The sequence below is a fragment of the Mauremys reevesii genome, linkage group 3 (genome assembly GCF_016161935.1).
Source record: "Mauremys reevesii isolate NIE-2019 linkage group 3, ASM1616193v1, whole genome shotgun sequence".
NCBI lineage: Eukaryota > Metazoa > Chordata > Testudines > Geoemydidae > Mauremys > Mauremys reevesii.
This window is the reverse complement of record NC_052625.1, coordinates 57,801,569-57,822,075: the sequence shown is the minus strand read 5'-3', so window position 1 is coordinate 57,822,075 and position 20,507 is coordinate 57,801,569. Positions and strand designations below refer to the sequence as shown.

At 45.5% G+C, this 20,507-nt stretch overlaps 1 protein-coding gene across 8 annotated transcripts in view; it reads right to left on the bottom strand.

The window, feature by feature from the left end:
* The window catches only part of ALK (ALK receptor tyrosine kinase), a 574,134-nt gene that overhangs the window by 117,650 nt on the left and 435,977 nt on the right, over positions 1-20,507 (bottom strand). For all 8 annotated transcript variants that reach the window (XM_039530228.1, XM_039530218.1, XM_039530221.1 and 5 more), the window contains one exon: positions 11,423-11,592. In XM_039530228.1, coding sequence (XP_039386162.1) covers positions 11,423-11,592 — 170 coding nt within the window. The remainder of the gene's footprint in view (positions 1-11,422; positions 11,593-20,507) is intronic.

Sequence of the window (20,507 nt, the reverse complement as noted above, 5' to 3'; positions counted from 1 at the left end):
GTATTCCATAGCTTTGTTATTTTTTGTGTATAGTTGTTCTGCTCCTGTCTGGGAAGAAGCTGAGAACATTTTGCCTGGAGTGGAGAGCTCAGAAAGCCTGTATTTATATTAAGTCCCCACAGCTCCCTCCTTTTAATAACAATTTGGAATCCCAACAGTGCTTTTAATGTCAGCTCACAGACACAGTGCAGGTAACCAACAGCCAGTCTCATGCAGCTCTCTTCATGCTATAGCATGGAATGGTTCATAATCACTACAATCAAAAATCTATTCCAGTCAAGGATGACCGAGAAAAGGAACACATGAGAGTCACTACATGTACAAACACACATTCAGAGATAGAGAGACAGAGAGACAGTATGTACAGATAATGTTTCTTACTGAAGAATGGTATTTCTCTGAAGGCCAAGGTCTGTCTCTAACGAGAATAATTATTATTTGTCCTGCACAGGACTGAAGTACCAATAGAATAGCAAACTTTCTGAGCACTGACCCCAGTTGCCTTAATAGCTTCCATAGCACAAATGTCACACTGGTAGCACTTACCCCAGAGAGAAATACTTGGAAAATGAGAGAAGAGATACCCCTGGTTGGAATGAAATTATTTGGAGAAATAGAGGCATTTCAGTCAAGCAAAGTTAAAAAGAACTTTCATTCAGAAAGTTACCTATGAGCCAACAATAAAAGGGCACCTGGGATTTATTAAAGGGGAGGGGGCCGTAGGGAATAAACATACATGCACCAGTTCTATCACAGGCATTGCTAATGCACCTATCACCAACTGTGTTTCAAAAGTAGGGCATTAGGATGAGTGAATAACATTACAAAACAGAACTGCAGTAGGTGGGCATTAGCGACTGTCCTTCCTGCCACAGAATATACTGTTATACACTGGGGGAAAAAGAAAGATGTTTCACACCCTGTGAAGTAACTGCAGTTCTTGGAGATGTGTCCCCCTATGGGGGCTCCACTTTGGTTACTTCAGGTACATGTGCACCCCCATGTGTCTCTGATTGGAGATTTTCATTAGCAGCGTCCGTTTGGCCTGCACATGCGCCGTTGATATCCTCATGCCCCTCACCGAGGTTATATCAGGGCATGTGCACAAACTGCCCTCAGTTGTTTCTCCACCACTGAGTCTCAGAAGGAAACTTTGAAGCAGAGGGGAAGGAGGGTGGGTAGTGGAGCACCCATACGGACACACGCCTCAAAGAACTACAGTTACTGCACAGGGTGAGTAACCTCTCTTTCTTTTTCGAGTAACATCCATGTGGGTGCTCCACTTCAGGTGACTCCCATAAGAAAGAGAGCACTTCGGAGTTGAGTCCATTACAGAGGAGAGAACTGCATTGCCAACTGCTGCATCAGATCTAGAAGCACCGACTAAGGCATAGTGTCTGGAGAAGGTATGTACCGAAGACCATGTAAGCAGCCCTGCAAATCTCAGAAACTGGGACATTTTTAAGGAGAGCCATATATGTAGATTGTGACCTCATCGAATGAACTGACATGCCAGCAGGATATGCTGAACACCTACCTGCATGAATGGTTCTTTTATTGTAGAGCTCTCTTCCTGATCATCTACATTTGAGGCTGAATGTGTTAGGCACCTAAGAGGCTCTGTGGAACAATGGATGTGGGCTTGTCTACATTTGAAATGCTGCAGCGCTGCAACTGCACTGCTGTAGCACATCAGTGTACACACAACCGATGCTGCCAAGAGGGGCTGTCCCATCAGTTTAGGTCAGTGGTGGGCAACCTGTGGCCCATCATGGTAATCTGCTTGAGGGCCACGAGACATTTTGCTGACATTGACCGTCTGCAGGCATGGCCTCCCCGCAGCTTCCAGTGGCCGTGGTTTGCCGTTCCTGGCCAATGGGAGCTGCGGGAAGCGGTAGGCTGCAAGGAGAACTGTGGCCACTGGGAGTGGCAGGGGGCCGTGCCCAGTGATGAGCTGCCAAAATCTTAACAACGGGTTCCCTATAAAAAGTTCTGATTTAACAACGGGTTCCCTATAAAAAGTTCTGATTTAAGGGATGTGCGACAGCATGTATTTTTTGTACCAATAGGGTTACCATACGTCCATATTTTCCCAGGAGGTGATTAAGAACCGAAAAGCCTGACATGTCCAGGAAAATACAGATGTATTTTAACCCTACCTAAAGTTCTTTTTTAAAAAGATGGGGCTGAACTAGAAATGAGCTCCGTTTCACATGTGTGGGTGGTGATCAGGGACAGTCTCAATTTTTGGGTCTTTTTCTTATATAGGCTCCTATTACCCCTCACCCCCGTCCCGATTTTTCACACTTGCTGTCTGGTCACTCTAGAGTGTGCACATGTGTGGGTCCCAGCTGCTCCCTGCCCCCCCCTCATTGAAGCAGGTGTGCAGGGTTACTGCCCTGGGAACTGCAGGGCACCAGTGGATGTGGGGCTGGCTGCAGATAGGGGCGTGGGGCAGGGCTAGCTGGAGGCAGGGAGTGACACGGGCTGGTTGTGGGCAGGTGATGCAGACGGGCGGGCTGCGGGTGGCTGTGGGCAGGGGGTGGCTGCAGGCAGGGGGTGGCTGTGGCAGGGGCTGCAGGCAGAGGCTGGCTGCGGGCAGAGGGTAGCTGTGGCAAGGGCTGGCTGCGGGCAGAGGGCGGCTGTGGGCAGGGGCTGGCTGCGGGTGGCTGTGGGCAGGGGGTGGGGCAGAGGGCGGCTGTGGGCAGGGGCTGGCTGCGGGTGGCTGGGGGCAGAGGCTGGCTCGGGGGAAGGGGCGGCTGTGGGCAGGGGCTGGCTGCAGGCAGGAGGTGGCTGGGGCAGGGACTGGCTAGGGGTGGCTGGGGGCAGGGGCTGGCTGGGGCCAGTGGGGGGCTGTGGGCTGGGGCTGGCTGGGGGTGGCTGCGGGCAGGGGCAGGGGCTGGCTGCGGGTGGCTGTGGGCAGGGGTGGCTGGGGCAGAGGCGGCTGCGGGCAGGGGCTGGCTGCGGGCAGGGGTGGGGCAGGGGCTGGCTGTGGGTGGCTGTGGGCAGGGGTGGGGCAGGGGTGGCTGTGGGCAGGGGCTGGCTGCGGGTGGCTGCGGGCAGGGGCAGGGGCTGGCTGCGGGTGGCGGTGGGCAGGGGGCAGGGGCTGGCTGCGGGTGGCTGGGGCAGAGGCTGGCTGGGGGCAGGGGCGGCTGTGGGCAGGGGCTGGCTGCGGGTGGCTGTGGGCAGGGGTGGGGCAGGAGGTGGCTGGGGCAGGGGCTGGCTGCGGGTGGCTGTGGGCAGGGGTGGGGCAGGGGTGGCTGGGGGCAGGGGCTGGCTGCGGGCAGGGGCAGGGGCTGGCTGCGGGCGGCGGTGGGCAGGGGCGGGGCTGGCTGCGGGTGGCTGGGGGCAGAGGCTGGCTGGGGGCAGGGGCGGCTGTGGGCAGGGGCTGGCTGCAGGCAGGAGGTGGCTGGGGCAGGGACTGGCTAGGGGTGGCTGGGGCAGGGGCTGGCTGCGGGCAGAGGGCGGCTGCGGGCAGAGGGGCTGGGGGCGGCTGGGGGCAGGGGGGTGGCTGTGGCAGGGAAGGTGGGGGAGGGGCGCAGATACTCACACGGGGGGGGGGGCTGGGAGCAGCAGGAGGCACCCGGGGGCTCACCAGGCAGCAGCAGGAGCCCCAGGGCCAGAGGTCCAAAGAGCAGGAGCAGCAACAGGGCCAGGAGGCAGCTCACATGGCTCTCGCAGCACAGCGCAGCGCCCCCCGGCGGCCGGGAGGAGGAATTACAGGCTTCCCAGGCAGAGCCCATCAAAGCTTCCCTCGCAGGGAAGCTAGTTAACAAGCGGTTCTAAAACCGCTTCTAAATTTAACAACGGGTTTGCGCGAACTGGTGCGAACCGGCTCCAGCTCACCCCTGGCCGTGCCTGCAGACAGTCAATGTCAGCAAAATGTCTCATGGCCCGCAAGCAGATTACCCTGATGGGCTGCTTGAGGCCCGTGGGCCACAGGTTTCCCACCACTAGTTTAGGTAATCTGCTTCCCTGAGAGGAGTCTTCTGTCTGCCTAGTGCTGTCTACACTGTTAGGGCAGCTTAACTATGCTGCTGGGGGTGGGGTAGGGTGGGGTGGGGGAGAGGGGTGGATTTTTGACACCTGAGTGATGTAGCTTGGTCAACCTAACCTTTTAGTGTAGACAAGGCCTGTGATTGGCATGAGAAGCTGAACAACCCAGTCAGAGTGACATGAGCTTGCCATGAAAAAGAAATTATGGGCTTTCCTTGTGTTGTTAGGGCTTTTTTTCTCCCATTGATCATTTTCTAAACCCTCTTGAAGAGGCTGAATTAAACTGAGGGAATACCTACTAGACCCCGGAAAATCTGGACAGCAAGAATCAGTGTGAAACATAAAAGAATACCTGGGTGAGCTAACACGAGCGTTGAGATAATCCCAGTATTGCCAACCCTAAACATTCAAAATCATTAGTCAGACCCCCAAAATCATGGGATTGAACCCCCTACATTCTGGGTTTTTTTATTTGCCATCTGGCTTCTGAGCCTCCAAGATACACTCTAGTTATATTTTCCAGCTTCTCTCAGTAATTCTGAGGTCTAGAAACTTAAAAAAAGAAAAGAAAGAAAGAAAGTGGAGATTCCCATTTGATCACTTGTCTCCAGAAGCTGAGGCTGTAAATAAAACACCAAATATTGTGAAACTGGTGATAAAATCACAAGAGTTGGCAACACTGTCATTGGTTCTCCAAAATTCCACAATTTCCCTGCTCACCTGCTGAAAACAGGGGCACTGGAACGTGTGTGTGGCAGGGAGGGGGGGAAGGCGGGCTATGGCCCCATCACCAGCATAAGGGAGGGGGCAGAAAGGAGCAAGCAGAGGATGGGGTCTTGGGGGAAAGAGGCAGCATTGAGGCAGGACCTTGGGTAGAAGGGGCTATGTGGCATGGGGACTTGGGAAGAAGGGGCAGCACAGGGGGTGGGGCCATGGTTTGGGCACCAGTGGTCCCCCCACTTTTAGGGACCTTCTGTTGGCCCGGGCTGGAAAGACATCCCTTCCAAAGCTGTTGCTCACAGATTGATTTCTGACAGAGATAGCCCAATCCAACACCCAATGTTAAACATACCAACCTTGCTAATGGCTTTTATCTCTTTGTAATAAACTGAACTGAAAGCCTGGGTCCAGACACTAAATATTAGATGGTTAAATCTAGATGACAATTCTGTGGCTTGAACCCATGTCTAATTTTGACAAATTACCTTTAACTCTATCCAGTGGAAAAAAATCACATTTTATTTGCCTGAAGGGTAATAAGAATGGGGATATGTCTCAGTCCCTGATAGTTTCATGCTACATTAGGCCTTTAATGAAAAACAGTTACTCCCCCTTCCCCCATTCGAATCACTTCTTAGCCTTCTGAACAAAAGGTGTGGTTAGGGGAGAGGCTGTAGCACTGATCTTCTCTAGGAAGGGAAGACAAAGCACCAGTTAGATGATATGCTTCAGTGTGGTTTAATTAAATACATCTAGGCTGGTGGCACTGGAGTGGTAAATAAACTAGTTTAATGAAAGGTAATAGATTGATCTGGGATGTAGGGTGCTTCTATCTGTAACAAGGAGAGTGCTCCTATTATTACTGATAACTCTGCAGCTTTGCTGCTGGGGAATCAGAGATGAACCTCTCCTTTCCAAAGAGTCACAGCCACTTAAAACTGACCCCAAATGTAGGTTTTGTAACCCTAAACAACAAACCTGATGAAAGGATTCAAAGAAAAAAAAAACCAAGATATGTTCCTTTTTTTTTCCCTATTGCCAATGGAAATAGTGTAAATAAACATTTCCCAGCACTGCTTGCAACCCAAATATTTTAGACTGTGCTAATGCATAAGAGCCAGAATGTGAAAATGACTTGAAACTCACAAAAAAACAAACCTTAAACTGAGTAGTCTTGTCTCATTGGCTGGATCAACAAAGGTATTTAGGTGCCTAAATCCCCTCCTTTTTTTGGCACCACTGTAATCCACAAAACTCCTGCTTGGCTGCTGCCTAAACTTGTAGGTGACTAAACCCACTCAGTACTTATGTTTTTGCAATAAAAATTCCCTAGGTGCCTACTTTTCTATCTCTGAGCATGAGCATAGCTATCTCTCCCTAGGCATCTGCCTGCTTAAGCCCCACAGTGATACACCAGGGGTCGGCAACCTTTCAGAAGTGGTGTGCCGAGTCTTCATTTATTCACTCTAATTTAAGGTTTCACGTGCCAGTAATACATTTTAATGTTTTTAGAAGGTCTCTTTCTATAAGTCTATAATATATAACTAAACCATTGTTGTATGTAAAGTAAATAAGGTTTTTTAAAATGTTTAAGCAGCTTCATTTAAAATTAAATTAAAATGCAGAGCCCCCGGACCGGTGCCAGGATCTGGACAGTGTGAGTGCCACTGAAAATCAGCTTGTGTGCCACCTTTGGCACCCATGCTATAGGTTGCCTACCCCTGTGATACACTAATTATGGGAAGACAGGTGGAGGGGACCCTAAGTCATATATGGAGCTCAATCCAAGTAGGAGTGCTTAGAGGCCACCTAACTCCAGACATGACAGCTGGGGAGAGAAGAACCACCACCCTTATAATTGTTAGCCTAGTGGTTAGGGTATAGTCAGCTGGGATGTGGGAGAGCCTCAGTTCAAGTCCCCTCTCTGCCTGAGGAGGTGAAGGGATTTGAACAGGGATCTGCCACCTCTCAAGTGACTGCCCTAACCACTGGGCTACAGAGTGATTCTCACTCTCTCTGACCTAATGAATAAAGTGGAAGAACTTAAACTAGAAAGACTGAAGAAGCTGCACATCAGAATATCCAATAGCCCCATGATTAAGGCACTCACCTGCGAGGTGGCAGATCCCTGTTCAAATCCCTTCTCGTCCTCAGGCAGAGTGGGGGATGTGAACTGAGGAATCTCTCACATCCCAGGTGAGTACCCTTAACTACTGGACAAACACTTATAAGGGAGGTTGGTTGTCCCCCTTCCTAGCTGTTTTGTGTGGAGCTAGATAGTCGCTGAATGCACCTACCGGATTGGGCCCTACATGTGAGTTAGGCAGCTGAACTTATTTCCCTAGTTTGTGGATTGCAAGCAGAGATAGGCACCTCTCTGCAGCCCACACTTAGAAGTCTATCTCAGAGAGGAGAGGGACTTAGAACACACCCATTGTTGGCACCTCCCATTGGCTAGCTTAGGCTGCTCCTTGCCTACCTAGTGTGCTGGTTTTGTGGATCACATTCTAAGGCACCTGTCTCTCCCCATTCATTGAATAGGGAGCGTAGGTGCCAAACTCGGGCTTTGGGGATTGCAATATTGTTCCTGTGATTTTCTAGGTGCCTAAAAGTTAGGTGTTACTATGCTCTGTCCTTGTGTAGATCCGGGCCACTGTCGCAATCAAATGAAATGCAAAAGGCAAACAAAAAGCATCAGCACTGAGAAGTGCATTGGATTTTAAACATTATTTCCCTTCTTATGAAAAGGTGAAATTTGAAACATAGGAAATTATATAATTATTTTTACCCTGGCAGTCTCCCTTTAAATAGTGGGACAGCACATGTGAAAGTTATCAGGGTTTGCCTCCTTGCAAGGGAAATTGAAGGGGGTGGTTGATATTTGGACAATGGAGAGAAGGCAATTCAGACATTTTCCCCATACAACAGGAGGTTTTTGTCACAACCTGTTTCTTTTGTTTTGATCATAGCTAGCTTGGTAGCATGTCCTTCACTAGGACCTTTATTTCCTTTTCTCACACCCAACAGAAGTATCACAGGCTCTGGAAATGCATTTCAGTCCCTCTAGTCCCAATACCACTCTAGCTACTTCTTATACTGTTTTACTTTGATGTGCCTGACATTCCTCTGCCACAGCTCTTTGCAGCATGAGTGGGGAGGGCAAACTTTTGACAAGGACATAAAGCCAAACTCCTACTCTTATGAATAGAGTTCCAGGATTTTTAATGTCCACATGGAATAGATAGGACCTCAGCTGTGAAGGCCTCAACTGGATGATTCCTTAGAATCTAAAAAGATAAGACAAAGGACAGAAGAAAGGAAGTGTTTTATTCCCATTTTACTCAGGAGATTAAATGTTTTGTCCAGGGTCACACAGTCTGGGAATATAAACTAAATCTCCCGAGTCCCAATTCAGTGTCTTCTCTGTAAAAAACACTCTTCCTGGCCCAACCAAACCACTGAAATGTCACAGTTATGGTCCTGTTCCAAAGTATATATTTTTTCCTAGGCAGTTTGAGACAGATCAGGGATTTAGTAGATACCTGGATCCAAAGACAGAGGTGATCTAATTTCTTGGACACTTTCCTAAAGCTTCTTTGAAACACCATAAGCTTAACTTTGCGTTTCTTGACTAAGCAATTTTTGAGTAAACAGGTTGTCCCTGGTGAGAATTCATGCCTCTGAGCAGTTTTAGGTAGGTATTGTTTAGTTATCAGAAGAACTTTCCACACACAGCATGCTAGCTCATGTCTCCTGTAGAAGAGGTATATTGGCCTGGTGTGTGCTATTAAAGAGTTAAGCTTCAGTTGGATGTTTAAAGGTGCTGCACCTCCTGCACGATACTATAGAGTGTCACATTTTCAGGTGTTCAATACAGACTCTCTCACCCTCAGAGAGAGAGACCAGTTACAGAGACTGAAAGTATGTTTACACTTCGGGGTGGGAGGTGTGATTCCCAACTCAAGGAGACATACTCGTGCTACCTCTGATCAAGCTAGCACTCTAAAAAGCCAGAAGTGTAGCCATGGCAGCACAAGCGATGGGAGGGCTAGCTACCCTGAGTACAATCCTGTCTCAGACGCTAGTATGTACTTGGGAAGCTAGCCCCTCCTGCCGCTGGTGCTGCTGCAGTTAGACTCTATTTTTAGCTCACTCGCTGGATCAGAACTAGCACAGATTTATCTTCTTGAGCTGGAAATTACACCTCCAGCTCAAACTGTTGACTTTGACATACCATCAGGCAAAGGATGCAGACAGGCTAGATTTCAGCATCAGAAATGTGTTTACTTCTGTTAAATACATAAGTTATCCTAAATCCTTTCTCGGTCACCATTAAAATACTATACACTGCAGTCTCCTTTAGCATCACATCTGTATCTTCAGCTGTGCAGTTCCTAAACTGTGAGTCTCTAAGCACTTCAGACTTCCTAAGAAGCAGGTCTCAGGTGCTGGGGAAGAGGCCTGCAGGAATTTCCGCAGTCTTTCCAAGCCCAAACAAGACTTTCACTGGTTTAAACTAAATCCATTTTAAAAATTGATTTTCATTAGCATAGTGTAACTTCTGGGTGTATATAAGGCCTAAGACTTTCTAAGATGCATCAAAACTCTGACGCCTCCTCAGAGCCCTTGATCTTCCTCTTCTAACCCCTCCTCTCCCTTCAATGGACTCAACAGTTTTTTCCCTCTAGACACTGGGATTTGAGGGTGCTCAGCACCCCACAGGCAAAACTCAGCATTTTACAAGGATTTATTGACTTACTACTGGACCTGGTTCCCACGATCATAATATCCTATTTTATTCAATCTGCCATGAGAGAAAGTTTAAAGCTCACACAGAGACATAACAGGAGGGTAGAGGTAGAGATTAATTCAAGTGGAGGCATTTCCATGGCAACACTTAAGTAAATAATAATTCACAGGAATAATAATGGCAAAATACAGCCTTCTTCAAAGGAAAACACAGCTAAAGGGAAGGAAGCAGCCAGGTGTGCCACCAGTGGTGACTGCATAATAAGGCTAATGTTGATATTTTAAAAATCTTTGATGATTCATATTAACTATGCATTTGATGATAAAGTAATGGCTGTGCACTTTTGTATGGTCACCCTACACACATTCCCAAGACGCAGCTAGATAAAAAGACACAACTGCATCATGTTTTTCATACCTTCTCATGAGGCAAGCTAACCCTTTAATGAAATCCATTATTCCTAGGGCAGAGAGCTCCAGAAAGATCAAAGTCTTGATCCTTACCACATAGAAAAGAGACACATATTGTGTCCTAAAGGTCAGAGCAATGGAAGGTGACTATATAGGTGTCTCCTCTATGAACAGCACACGTTGCAGTGCATTTTAAATGGAAGTAAACAAATCACACAGCAACCCTTTGAAGGAGATCTGCAGTTGGTTGATAAAACAATATTCTGTGTAAGGTGTAAGCAGGGTGACCAGATAGCAATTGTGAAAAAATGGAATGAGGGTGGGGGATAATAGGCACCTATATAAGAAAAAGTCCCCAAAAACGGGACTGTCCCTTTTAAAACAGGACATCTGGTCACCCTAGGTGTAAGGGCCTGCAGCTAACCAGCTTACCTCCTAGCTTAAACCTCAGACAGTCTAGCAAGAACAACTGGGCCCCAACTGAGCCACCTGATTGACCCATCTACCCAATAGGCTGAGAGGATAAGGAGACCCACTCTTAAGATCAGCAGCAGGGCACTGGCTGCTGAAAGCATTTGCAAATATTGCCTCAAACCCAGTCCTGCTTCTGCCTTGCCTCACTCCAGGTAATTCAGCTCTGACTCCTGACCTCTGGGTCTGACCCTCAGCTCCAGCCACTAGGCATGACTCCAGCTCCAGCCACTAGGCACAACCCGCCTATGTCCAAGTCACATGACACTCTGTAACTTAGCACAGGTTGTCATGTGGACATTTTACGGTATAAAAGTCATTTGGTGAGAGAACTACTACGTGCAAGTTAAGCAGAACACACACCACTGCCAGGAATGAGATGATGCCTTATTAGAAGTGGGTTGTTATTGTTTGGTGCAGGGGGGTAGAATTCTCAATCACATCAGGGTTCTAGTTTTGTGGCTGGCCCTTTCTTATAGGACTGAATTAAATGCCAGATCCAAACATGCCCTGAAATTTGGGGAGTTTGAAATCTGGAACTAGAACTGAATTATATAGCTCAGGCCCAGCTCTAGTACAATGTCTATAGGATCTTTCATCTGAAGATCTAAACATACTTTGCAAACAGTAATGAACATGAAATATTACATCCAGTCAGGGAAACCAAGGCACAATTTAAGTGGCTTTCTCAGGGCCACACAGTGATTCAGTGGCAGAGCCAGGAATGGAACGCAGAAGTGCTGACACCTAGCACTCTGTATGCAGTGTTGTTGTAGCCATGTCGGTCCCAGGATATTGGAAAGACAATATCTTTTATTGGACCAACTTCTCTTGGTGAGAGAGACCAGCTTTCAAGCTTATGCAATGTGCGCTCTTCTCTAACCTCTCACTGATGCATACTCTCTATTCATAACTGAATGTCCCAATGGGAGGCAAAGCACCTCCCTCCCTCTGAGAGCTGAGTACTCTGTTTCTAAGACTGCTCAAGCAATTTTGGATGCTAACCAGCCACTGATGAAGTACCTTCTCATTGGGAGGGAAGCAAAGGATGAGAAGAAAGAGGAGAGGCTCCCACCTGTCTGACACGTCAGGAAGAGATAAAACCATCGACTGCCAGACTCCCAAACCTTCACTGTTAGTGAAGTGCCAGAACGTCCTGCTCTGTTCCTTCCCCGTTTTGTTCTCGACAAGGACCAGGGAAATATTTCCAAACAAGAAGCCGTGGATGAGCCATGACATTCGGAGCTACAAGGAAGAGAACATATAAGGAAGCAAGTAAGATACTTTAGTAATCCATAAATAAACTAAATCCCCAATTCTACTCATTCAGTTCCTTCTTTCCCTCCCTCCAAATCCTCAATCCTTCTTCCCTGATGTCCTTCTCCTTCTCTCGGCATAGGGGTAGCTGCCAAATATTCGAGGCAGTATTGCTGTGCAGAAGTATTTGGTGCAATATGCTGGTAAAGACACTAAAAGTTAATGGAAAATTTGTGGGCCTGATTCTCATTTACACTAAGGTCCCCTGTAGACCACTCTGGTAGTGCATAGGGGTCTAAAAAGTGGGTTCACACGTAATCTATACGCATTTTAAGGTCCCTTTACAGTGCATGTATAAATGGCGATAGTTTAAATGAAAGTCGGGCCCTTTATACCCATCTATATATCTTAGAATACATGGGTACTTGGTGCAGGATTCTTACATTCAGGTAAGTATTCAGGTGTTTTATATTCAGTTAAAAAATTAGAGCTCAGTAACTCGCAAACCACATGTGGCTTTTTACATGGTTATTTCTCTTCTCTCCTCCAGTCTGGCTCTTTGTCCCATGTTTTGGCTTATGAACTATGGTAAAATGTAGTGGTTCAGCTGAGCCTAGGGGTGAAAGCCTGGCCCCACCAAAGTCAATTGCAAAACTCCCATTCACTTTAATGGGGTCAGAATTTCACCACATCAATGGCTGGTGACAGGACACTAAATGAGGAGGGCTCTGAATTACTACAGAGAATTATTTCCCAGGTGTCTGGCTGGTGAGTCTTGTCCACAGGCGTAGGGTCTAACTGATTGTCATAGTTGGGATTGGGAAGGAATTTTCCCCCAGGTCAGATTGGCAGAGACCCTGAGAGTTTTTCCCCTTCCTCTGCAGCATAGGCCATGGGTCATTTGCAGGTTTAAATTAGTGTAAATGGTGGATTCTCTGTAATTTGAAGTCTTTAAACTATTATTTGAGGACATCAGTAACTCAGCCATGGCACGGGTCAGGGGTCTATTACAGGAGTGGGTGAGGATCTGTGGCCTGCAATGTGCAGAAGGTCAGACTAGATGATCATAGAATAATAGGACTGGAAAGGACCTCAAGAGGTCACCTAAGTCCAGTCCCCTGCACTCATGGCAGGACTAAATATTATCTAGACCATCCCTGACAGGTGTTTGTCCAACCTGCTCTTAAAAATCTCCAGTGATGGAGATTCCACAACCTCCCTAAGCAATTTATCCCAGTGCTTAAACACCCTGACAGTCAGGACATTTTTCCTAATGTCCAACCTAAACCTCCCTTGTTCCAATTTAAGCCCATTGCTTCTTGTCCTATCCTCAGAAGAGGTTAAGGAGAACAACTTTTCTTCCTTCTCCTTGTAACAACCTTGTATGTACTTGAAAATTGTTATATCCCTGCTTGGTCTTCTCTTCTTCAGACTAAACAAATCCATTTTTTTTTCAATCTTCTGTCATAGCTCATGTTTCTAGACCTTTCATCATTTATGTTGCTCTTCTCTGGACTTTCTCCAATTTGTCCACACCTTTCCTGAAATGTGGCACCCAGAACTGGACAATACTCCAGTTGAGGCCGCAGCAGAGTAGAGTGGAAGAATTACTTCTTGTGTTTTGCTTACAACACTCCTGCTAATAGATCCCAGAATATTTACTTTTCTTGCAACAGTCTTATATTGGTGACTCAAATTTAGCTTGTGATCCACTATGACCCCCCAGATCCCTTTCTGCAGTACTCCTTCCTCGGAAGTCAGTTCCCATTTTGTATGTGCACAACTGATTGTTCCTTCTTAAGTGGAGTACTTTGCATTTTTCCTTACTGAATTTCATTCTATTTACTTCAGACTATTTCTCCAATTTGTCCAGAACATTTTGAATTTTAATCCTATCCTCCAAAACACTTGAAACCCCTCCCAGCTTGGTATCATCCACAAACTTTATAAGTGTACTCTCTATGCCATTATCTAAATTATTGATGAAAATATTGAACAGAACCGGGCCCAGAACTGATCCCTGTGGGACCCTACTCGATATGTCTTTCCAGCATGACTGTGAACCACTGATAACTACTCTCTGGGAACAGTTTTCCAATCAGTTATGCACCCACCTTATAGTAATTTCACTTAGGTTATATTTCCCTGGCTTGTTTCTGAGAAGGTCATGCGAGAGAGTGTCAAAAGCCTTACTAAAGTCAAGATATACCACATCTACTGCTTCCCCCTTATCCATAAGGCTTGTTACCCTGTCAAAGAAAGCTATTAGGATGGTCTGACTTGATTTGTTCTTGACAAATCCATGCTGACTGTTACTTAACACCTTATTATCTTGTAGGTGTTTGTAAATTGATTGCTTAATTATTTGCTCCATCTTGCTGGGTACAGAAATTAAGCTGACTGGTCTGTAATTCTCTGGGTTGTCCTTATTCCTCTTTTTATAGAGAGTTACTATATTCACCCTTTTCCAGTCCTCTGGGATTTCTGCTGTCTTCCATGACTTTTCAAAGATAGTTGCTAATGGCTCAGATGTCTCCTCAGTCAGATCCTTGAGTATTCTAGGATGTATTTCTTCAGACCCTGGTGACTTGAAGACATCTAACTTGTCTAAGTAATTTTAACTTAGTCTTTCCCTATTTTAGACTCTGATCCTATCTCATTTTCACTGGCATTCACTATGTTCGATGACAAATCACTACTAACCTTTTTGGTGAAAACCAAACCAAAAAAGTCATTTAGCACTTCTGCCATTTCCACATTTTCTGTTATTATTTCCCCCCCTCATTGAGTAATGGGTCTACCTTGTCCTTCCTTTTGTTTCTAATGTATTTGTAGAATGTTTTCTGGCTACCTTTTATGTCTTGAGCTAGTTTAATCTCATTTTGTGCCTTGGCCTTTCTAATGTTGTCCCTACATAGGTGTGCTATTTGTTTATATTCATCCTTTGTCATTTGACCGAGTTTCCACTTTTTGTAGGACTCTTTTTTTTGAGTTTTAAGATCATTGAAGATCACCTGGGTAAGCCAGGGTGGTCTCTTTCCATACTTGCTCCCTTTCCTACACAGTGGGATAGTTTTCTCTTCTGCCCTTAATCATGATGGTCCCTTCTGACTTTAGTCTCTGAGTCTATATATGTGGAAACCTCCAGTACCTCATATATGCCATTGGAGAAGTGCCTTTAAAAAACAACAACAAAAAAACAACCCAACAGATAAGTTTAAAACATGGACCATTTTCATAGCACTTCTATGTTCAGTGCACATATACTTTATTATAAAAGGACGACTTTAATACTTGTGTGATCCATAACTTTAAGGCTCATTCTCCCTTTGGACATGATCTAATAGATACAAGTTAAAACTGACAGCTTTTTCAGTGATGAACTCTCTTACATTCAGGCAGCAGCAGAAACAAGTGCAGAATGACTTCAATAAGAGGGTGTCACTAGCAATTACATGCTCATCCCCTAGATATTCCTTTCAAAAATTAGTTTTTCCCTCCTTCTCTTCAGGTTTTTATAGACTTTCCAATTATGATCCAGTGATATTTGGCTTTTTATTAATTAAAGTACTGTATGGAGCACAGTCTCAAGCATTTTTGTTAGAGCTAATGTAACAAAGTCCCTTAGCGGCTCTTTATCTCTGTATATAAAATTACTTCCTGGCGTTTTCTCATTTTAGGACTCATTTTCTCTCATTGTCAGGAATGAAATATAAACCTTTGCAATTTGGTCTGGTCTCAAAATCTCTAACATGAACATTGCTGTCTAATTTTCTTTGAAATAACCCCCTCAAACTCTCTGCTTATAAAGAGCTTAATAAGAAAAAAAAATACCGCATGCAGGGGCTGGATTTATGCAGCCATCACAATAATCGGCAAATGTGAGGTTGCCCAAGGAATGGGTTTACTGAGGCTACGTTAATGATGGATTTCTGGACACAAGAGAGCGTTCACAGCACTGAGTCCTGATTCAACTCATAAAAAAAAAACCTTCATAATTTTGTAATGCTTCAAATCCAGCACATAACCTAACTGGGAAGGTTAGGTAATTGCACTTATATTTTTATATGGTAAAACTATTTGCTGTCTTGATAATATACATTTTCTCCATTATATATTTAGCTAGGTTACAGAATTAGAAAGGCTAACAGTTATCCTGCTTCAGGGAAAAAGGTAGTCATTTTTTTTTTACCCCTCCCCATGACATAACACTGTACAATTAGGTAAGATGGAGTGTGTATGTATGTATTGTGAGAGCATCTTTGCCTGAGGCATCAAGTCTATGATGACAGATTTGGGGATGGAGAGGATGAAGTGGTGATGCTGATGATGCTGAACTGAACCTCTAGCCACAGTCCCAGAGCGTCAGGTATTTCACTGCTGATCACCTACAAGGGATCATGAGATCATCTAGTCTGGCTTCCTGCATATCTCAGGTCCTTACATTTTACCCAGTTACCCCAATAACTTTGTGTTTGGCTTCAAAATTAACACCTCATTTAAATGAACGGGGGCAGCTCATTTCTTTTACAGCTATCATTTCAGGCCACTTGTCTACACAGTTAGGAAGAGGACCACACTGAGAAGACTTCTGTTTGCAACTGTAATGACCAAAGCCCCAAGGCCCTGTTCTTCTTTCATGCCAATTTTACACCAGTGCCAAACCCTGGACTTCACTAGAGATGCTCCTGATTTATACTAGTGTAAGTAAAAGGAGAGTGTGTCCATTATTTATTTTATTTTTTTAAATTAAAATGTGTATTGTGCCCAAACACCGTCAGAGAAGTACAGGCATGAGATCTCATGGACTGCTGACTCAGTCTGACCCTGGGTACAGGAAAGGCCCTGTAGAACTCTGGGGCCATTTCTGCACTCAGATCAGTAGAATCCATAACATACAATTATGGATCCTACAGCAATAGGAGCAGCCGCCTACCAATGGCCTCCTAGCTGCCAGTCTGCTGCTGCTATCACTGAAGGGAAGGAGAGGGGTAGAAGGTCAAATAAGTAGTTTCTCCTTTGAGTCAGAGTTCAAGGCCAGAACAGAGCACCAGATCATCCAGTCTGACCTGTTTATCACAGGTCACCACCACCATCTAGCAGCTGCACACTAAACCAACAACAAAAATTAGACCAATGTATTACAGCCCACAGGAAGCTAGACTGTTGTCTGCAACAGGCAGAGAATAGGAGGGACTGAGATGCACCAGTGCCCAAAGCCCCCTACAATGGCAGGGAAATTAAAGTGAAATATACCCAGATAATCCTGGCAAGTAATCTGCACACTCATGCTGCAGAGTAAAACGGCATCCCTCCCCCGCCCCCGTGCCCCATCTCCCACACGCAAGGTCACTGCCAATCTGACTTGGGAGGAAATTTCTTCTTGATCCCACATGCAGTGATCAGTTAGACCCTGTGCATCCTTCTCAGGGGATGTTGTGGCTATCTCCTATTCTGTGATGATTCTAATGGGATGATGTCACAAAGTGATCTGAGCCATGGGTATAGGCCAGTGGCAGCACACCAGCGGGCTAGATTATTAATTATTATTCATAGTTTGTACCATAGTAATGCCCAGAGGTACAGTTAAGATCAGGAACTCATTGTTGTACAGTGTGTAGGACAAGGTAGCAAGAACAGAGTCCCTGGCCCCAGAGAGTTCACAATTTAGATATATGACAAGATGTGAAAGGTGGATTAAACTAGATCTGGGCGAAATATTTTGGATGAATAGTCTATTCACCCAAAAATGCAGTTTTGGGTTGGCCAAAGCTACTCACGAATTTGTGTCAAGTTTACCTATTAGTTGTGACCAAACAGAAAATGTAAAATGTTTCAATAATACTGAAAATGTTTTTTTCTAAATGAAACCACGTTTTTTTAGACATAACAAAATGTTTCAGCTCAGATTTTTTTTCCCACTCTTCTATTCACTAAAATTTTGAAAAATGTCATTTTCATTCAACCCAAAACAAATGTTTTATTTTTTTTAAATGCCAGTGAACCAAAAGGGATGCAGTGTTTTTGTAGTTATATTGGTCACAAGATATTAAAGAGACAAGGTGGGTGAGGTAATATCTTTTATTGGACCAACTTCTGTTGGTGAGAAAGACAGGTTTTTGAACTTACACTGAGCTCTTCTTCAGGTGTGGGAAACCAGTGAACCAACATCCATTATCCATTATCCAGTATCCATTATTTGCCCAGTTCCAGATGAAACAGACAAATGGGGATGAAGGGACGAGTATGAAGACAAGGTAGCATAAATCAAACATCTCTTTGCAACAGGGCTGCCCCGGGGGGGGGCAAGTGGGGCAATTTGCCCCAGGGGCCCCCACGAGAGTTTTTCGGGGGCCCTGGAGTGGGGTCCTTCACTCGCTCCAGGGGCCCCGGAAAACTCTCACGGGGCCTGGGCCCCTGGGGCTTCTTCCGCGGCAATTTGGCAGCGGGGGGTCCTTTCCCCCCGGGACCCACCGCCGAAGTGCCAGTTTAGTTTGGCGGCAATTCGGCGGCGGGAGCCCCCGCCGCCGAAGACCCTCAGCCCCCTGAATCCTCTGGGCAGCCCTGCTTTGCAATAGAATGCAGTGGTTTCCAGCTTGCCACCTGCCCAGACAATTTTAGTTCTCTAGAGCAAGGCAGGATGTATCACCTCCTGGTGTAGTGGTTGTACTGTTGCTGGAGGTCTAATGCTTGTTTCATGGAGGGATGCTGCAGGAGAGAGAGGCTTTATGTTGGTGTGCTGTTGAAGGAATCCTGTTGCCTGCCATTCCAGTGAAATACAATAATCTCTTATCTGCTGCATCTTAGTGTCAGGTGAAATGATCCTGCTGCTGTGAAGTACTTAACATTCCTTCAGGTGATTATAAACAGTAGATTATTATACTACTAAATTCTAATGATAGTTTTCTCTTGCAGCCCATTGGATTGGAGTTTGGTAGTGTTGTAAACCACTTCCTTCTTGGCTCATCAGAAGTAAAACTTCTGTGTTGATATTTTTACATATTAAATGAAAGAGGTGAATTTGAAACTGAATTGATCAACCTTTCCTGCAAGCCAATGATTTTAATCTATAATGGGGAAAAGAGTGCATCTTTGTGATGCAAAGACCAGTTCCTCTGCAAAATACCTTGAGACTTCACATATGGACTAGAGAAGCCACTTCATTGTGCCATTCTGACTACAACAGTTTTAGGCTGATACACAGGGTCTTGAGTGGCCCAATACACTACCACAGGAGCCTTCCAGCCTCTGTATTCTCTGGAGACCAGCCAGGCAAAAAGAGTCTGTAGAATCTGAATTGATGACAGAGAGAGCCTTTGGCTATAGCAAAACTGAAAGCTGAAGCAGTCAGTGAATTGGAATGGATGCACATGTCAGCTGTTTGAAGGAAAGGAGTAGTTGGAATCAGATGCGAGAGAAACTCATTGGTGAAGTGCATCATGCAGACTGTAATGGACTGGCTCTGAATGAATCGACTGGCATGGTGCTCAAATGGGAAACTTTGGCTGTGATTTTTATGGTTTCTAAGCTTCACAGCAGGATGTTCCAGGTACTTTTGCACCTGCTGAAATCAAAGGGAGCTGACGATCAGATGGATGCCCTAGTTAAGACTTCTGAATGAGGCTGGCAATCATTTTATGGAGTAAGGCATCAATGATGGCAGATGGGGCTCCATGTGTGATGGCTATAGAATGGTGGCACATTTTGAAAGAGCTGAAGCTGTGCTCTTGGTGGCATATCCCTGCATTATGCATCAAATGGTTCCCTGTGTCCTGGACTGGCAGCAAAATATTCTGAAGCCAGAAACACCATTAAGGAATTAATTAACCATCTCCGGTCGACATTGACTCATTGGTGCCTTGTATTCTGTATTTTGGAGCCCTGCTTTAGATGCAGATTAGCTGCTCATATGCAACCTCACTGATTCAGTAAATGGAAAGCCCTGAAATGATTAGGGGGAATTAAAAGAACAAGTCTCTAGTTAAAATTTAGTATATTGAGGCAAAACTTAGATAACAGCGATAACTATTTTGCATTGCAGACAACAGGCCACCAGGCAAAAGGATGCCATCAGATATTCCACAAGTTTAATCAGAGACAAGGGAGACCTTCAAAATGGTCAAGGTAGACATGCATTTCACCTGAGCGACTGCACAAGATTTATTCCTGTTGATAACAACACGTCCTGGGTGATTACGTAGGAAGACAAAAAGAAGCACTGACGGTAGGTTTTGTAAAACCAGATGGTTAATCAGTCTAGGCCAGTGGCTCTTAAACTTTTTTACTTGTGACCCCTTTCACATAGCAAGCTTCTGAGTGCGGCCCCCACCCCGCCTATAAATATATAAAAAAGTGTTTTTAATTTAACACCATTTTAAATGCTGGAGGCAAAGAGGGATTTGGGGTGGAGGCTGACAGCTCACGACCCCCCCACGTAATAACCTCCCAACCCCCAGTTTGAGAACCCCTGGTCTAGGCCAACCAGGAATTACTTATCATGAGGCATGTGCAATGTATTAGCCTCTTAAATGTAGAAGAAACAAACATATTGAGAGTCACTCGAGTCCTCACCAAGACTGTGTCCGCTTACATCTGCAAGACTCTGGTACAAACTACTTCCCAAACAAACTTCTGGAAGGCCATGAGAGACAACGCTACATGCTCACAGCACCGGGCTGCTAAAGGGAAGATGACTCAATGGCAATCTGGAGTGTTGCAGCCTCTTTTTCTATTCTAACCTGAAATGGCCTTTACTGTCAGCATTATGGCTTCACCAGTCAGGGAGGCAAGGCCTGGCATCAGCAAAGATCGTTGAAGAATGGGAGAAAAGAGGGATATATAAATATAGCTAGCAACAAAAGTAGCTCAAAGGGAGACAGAAAGGAATCTACCTATGCCTCCCC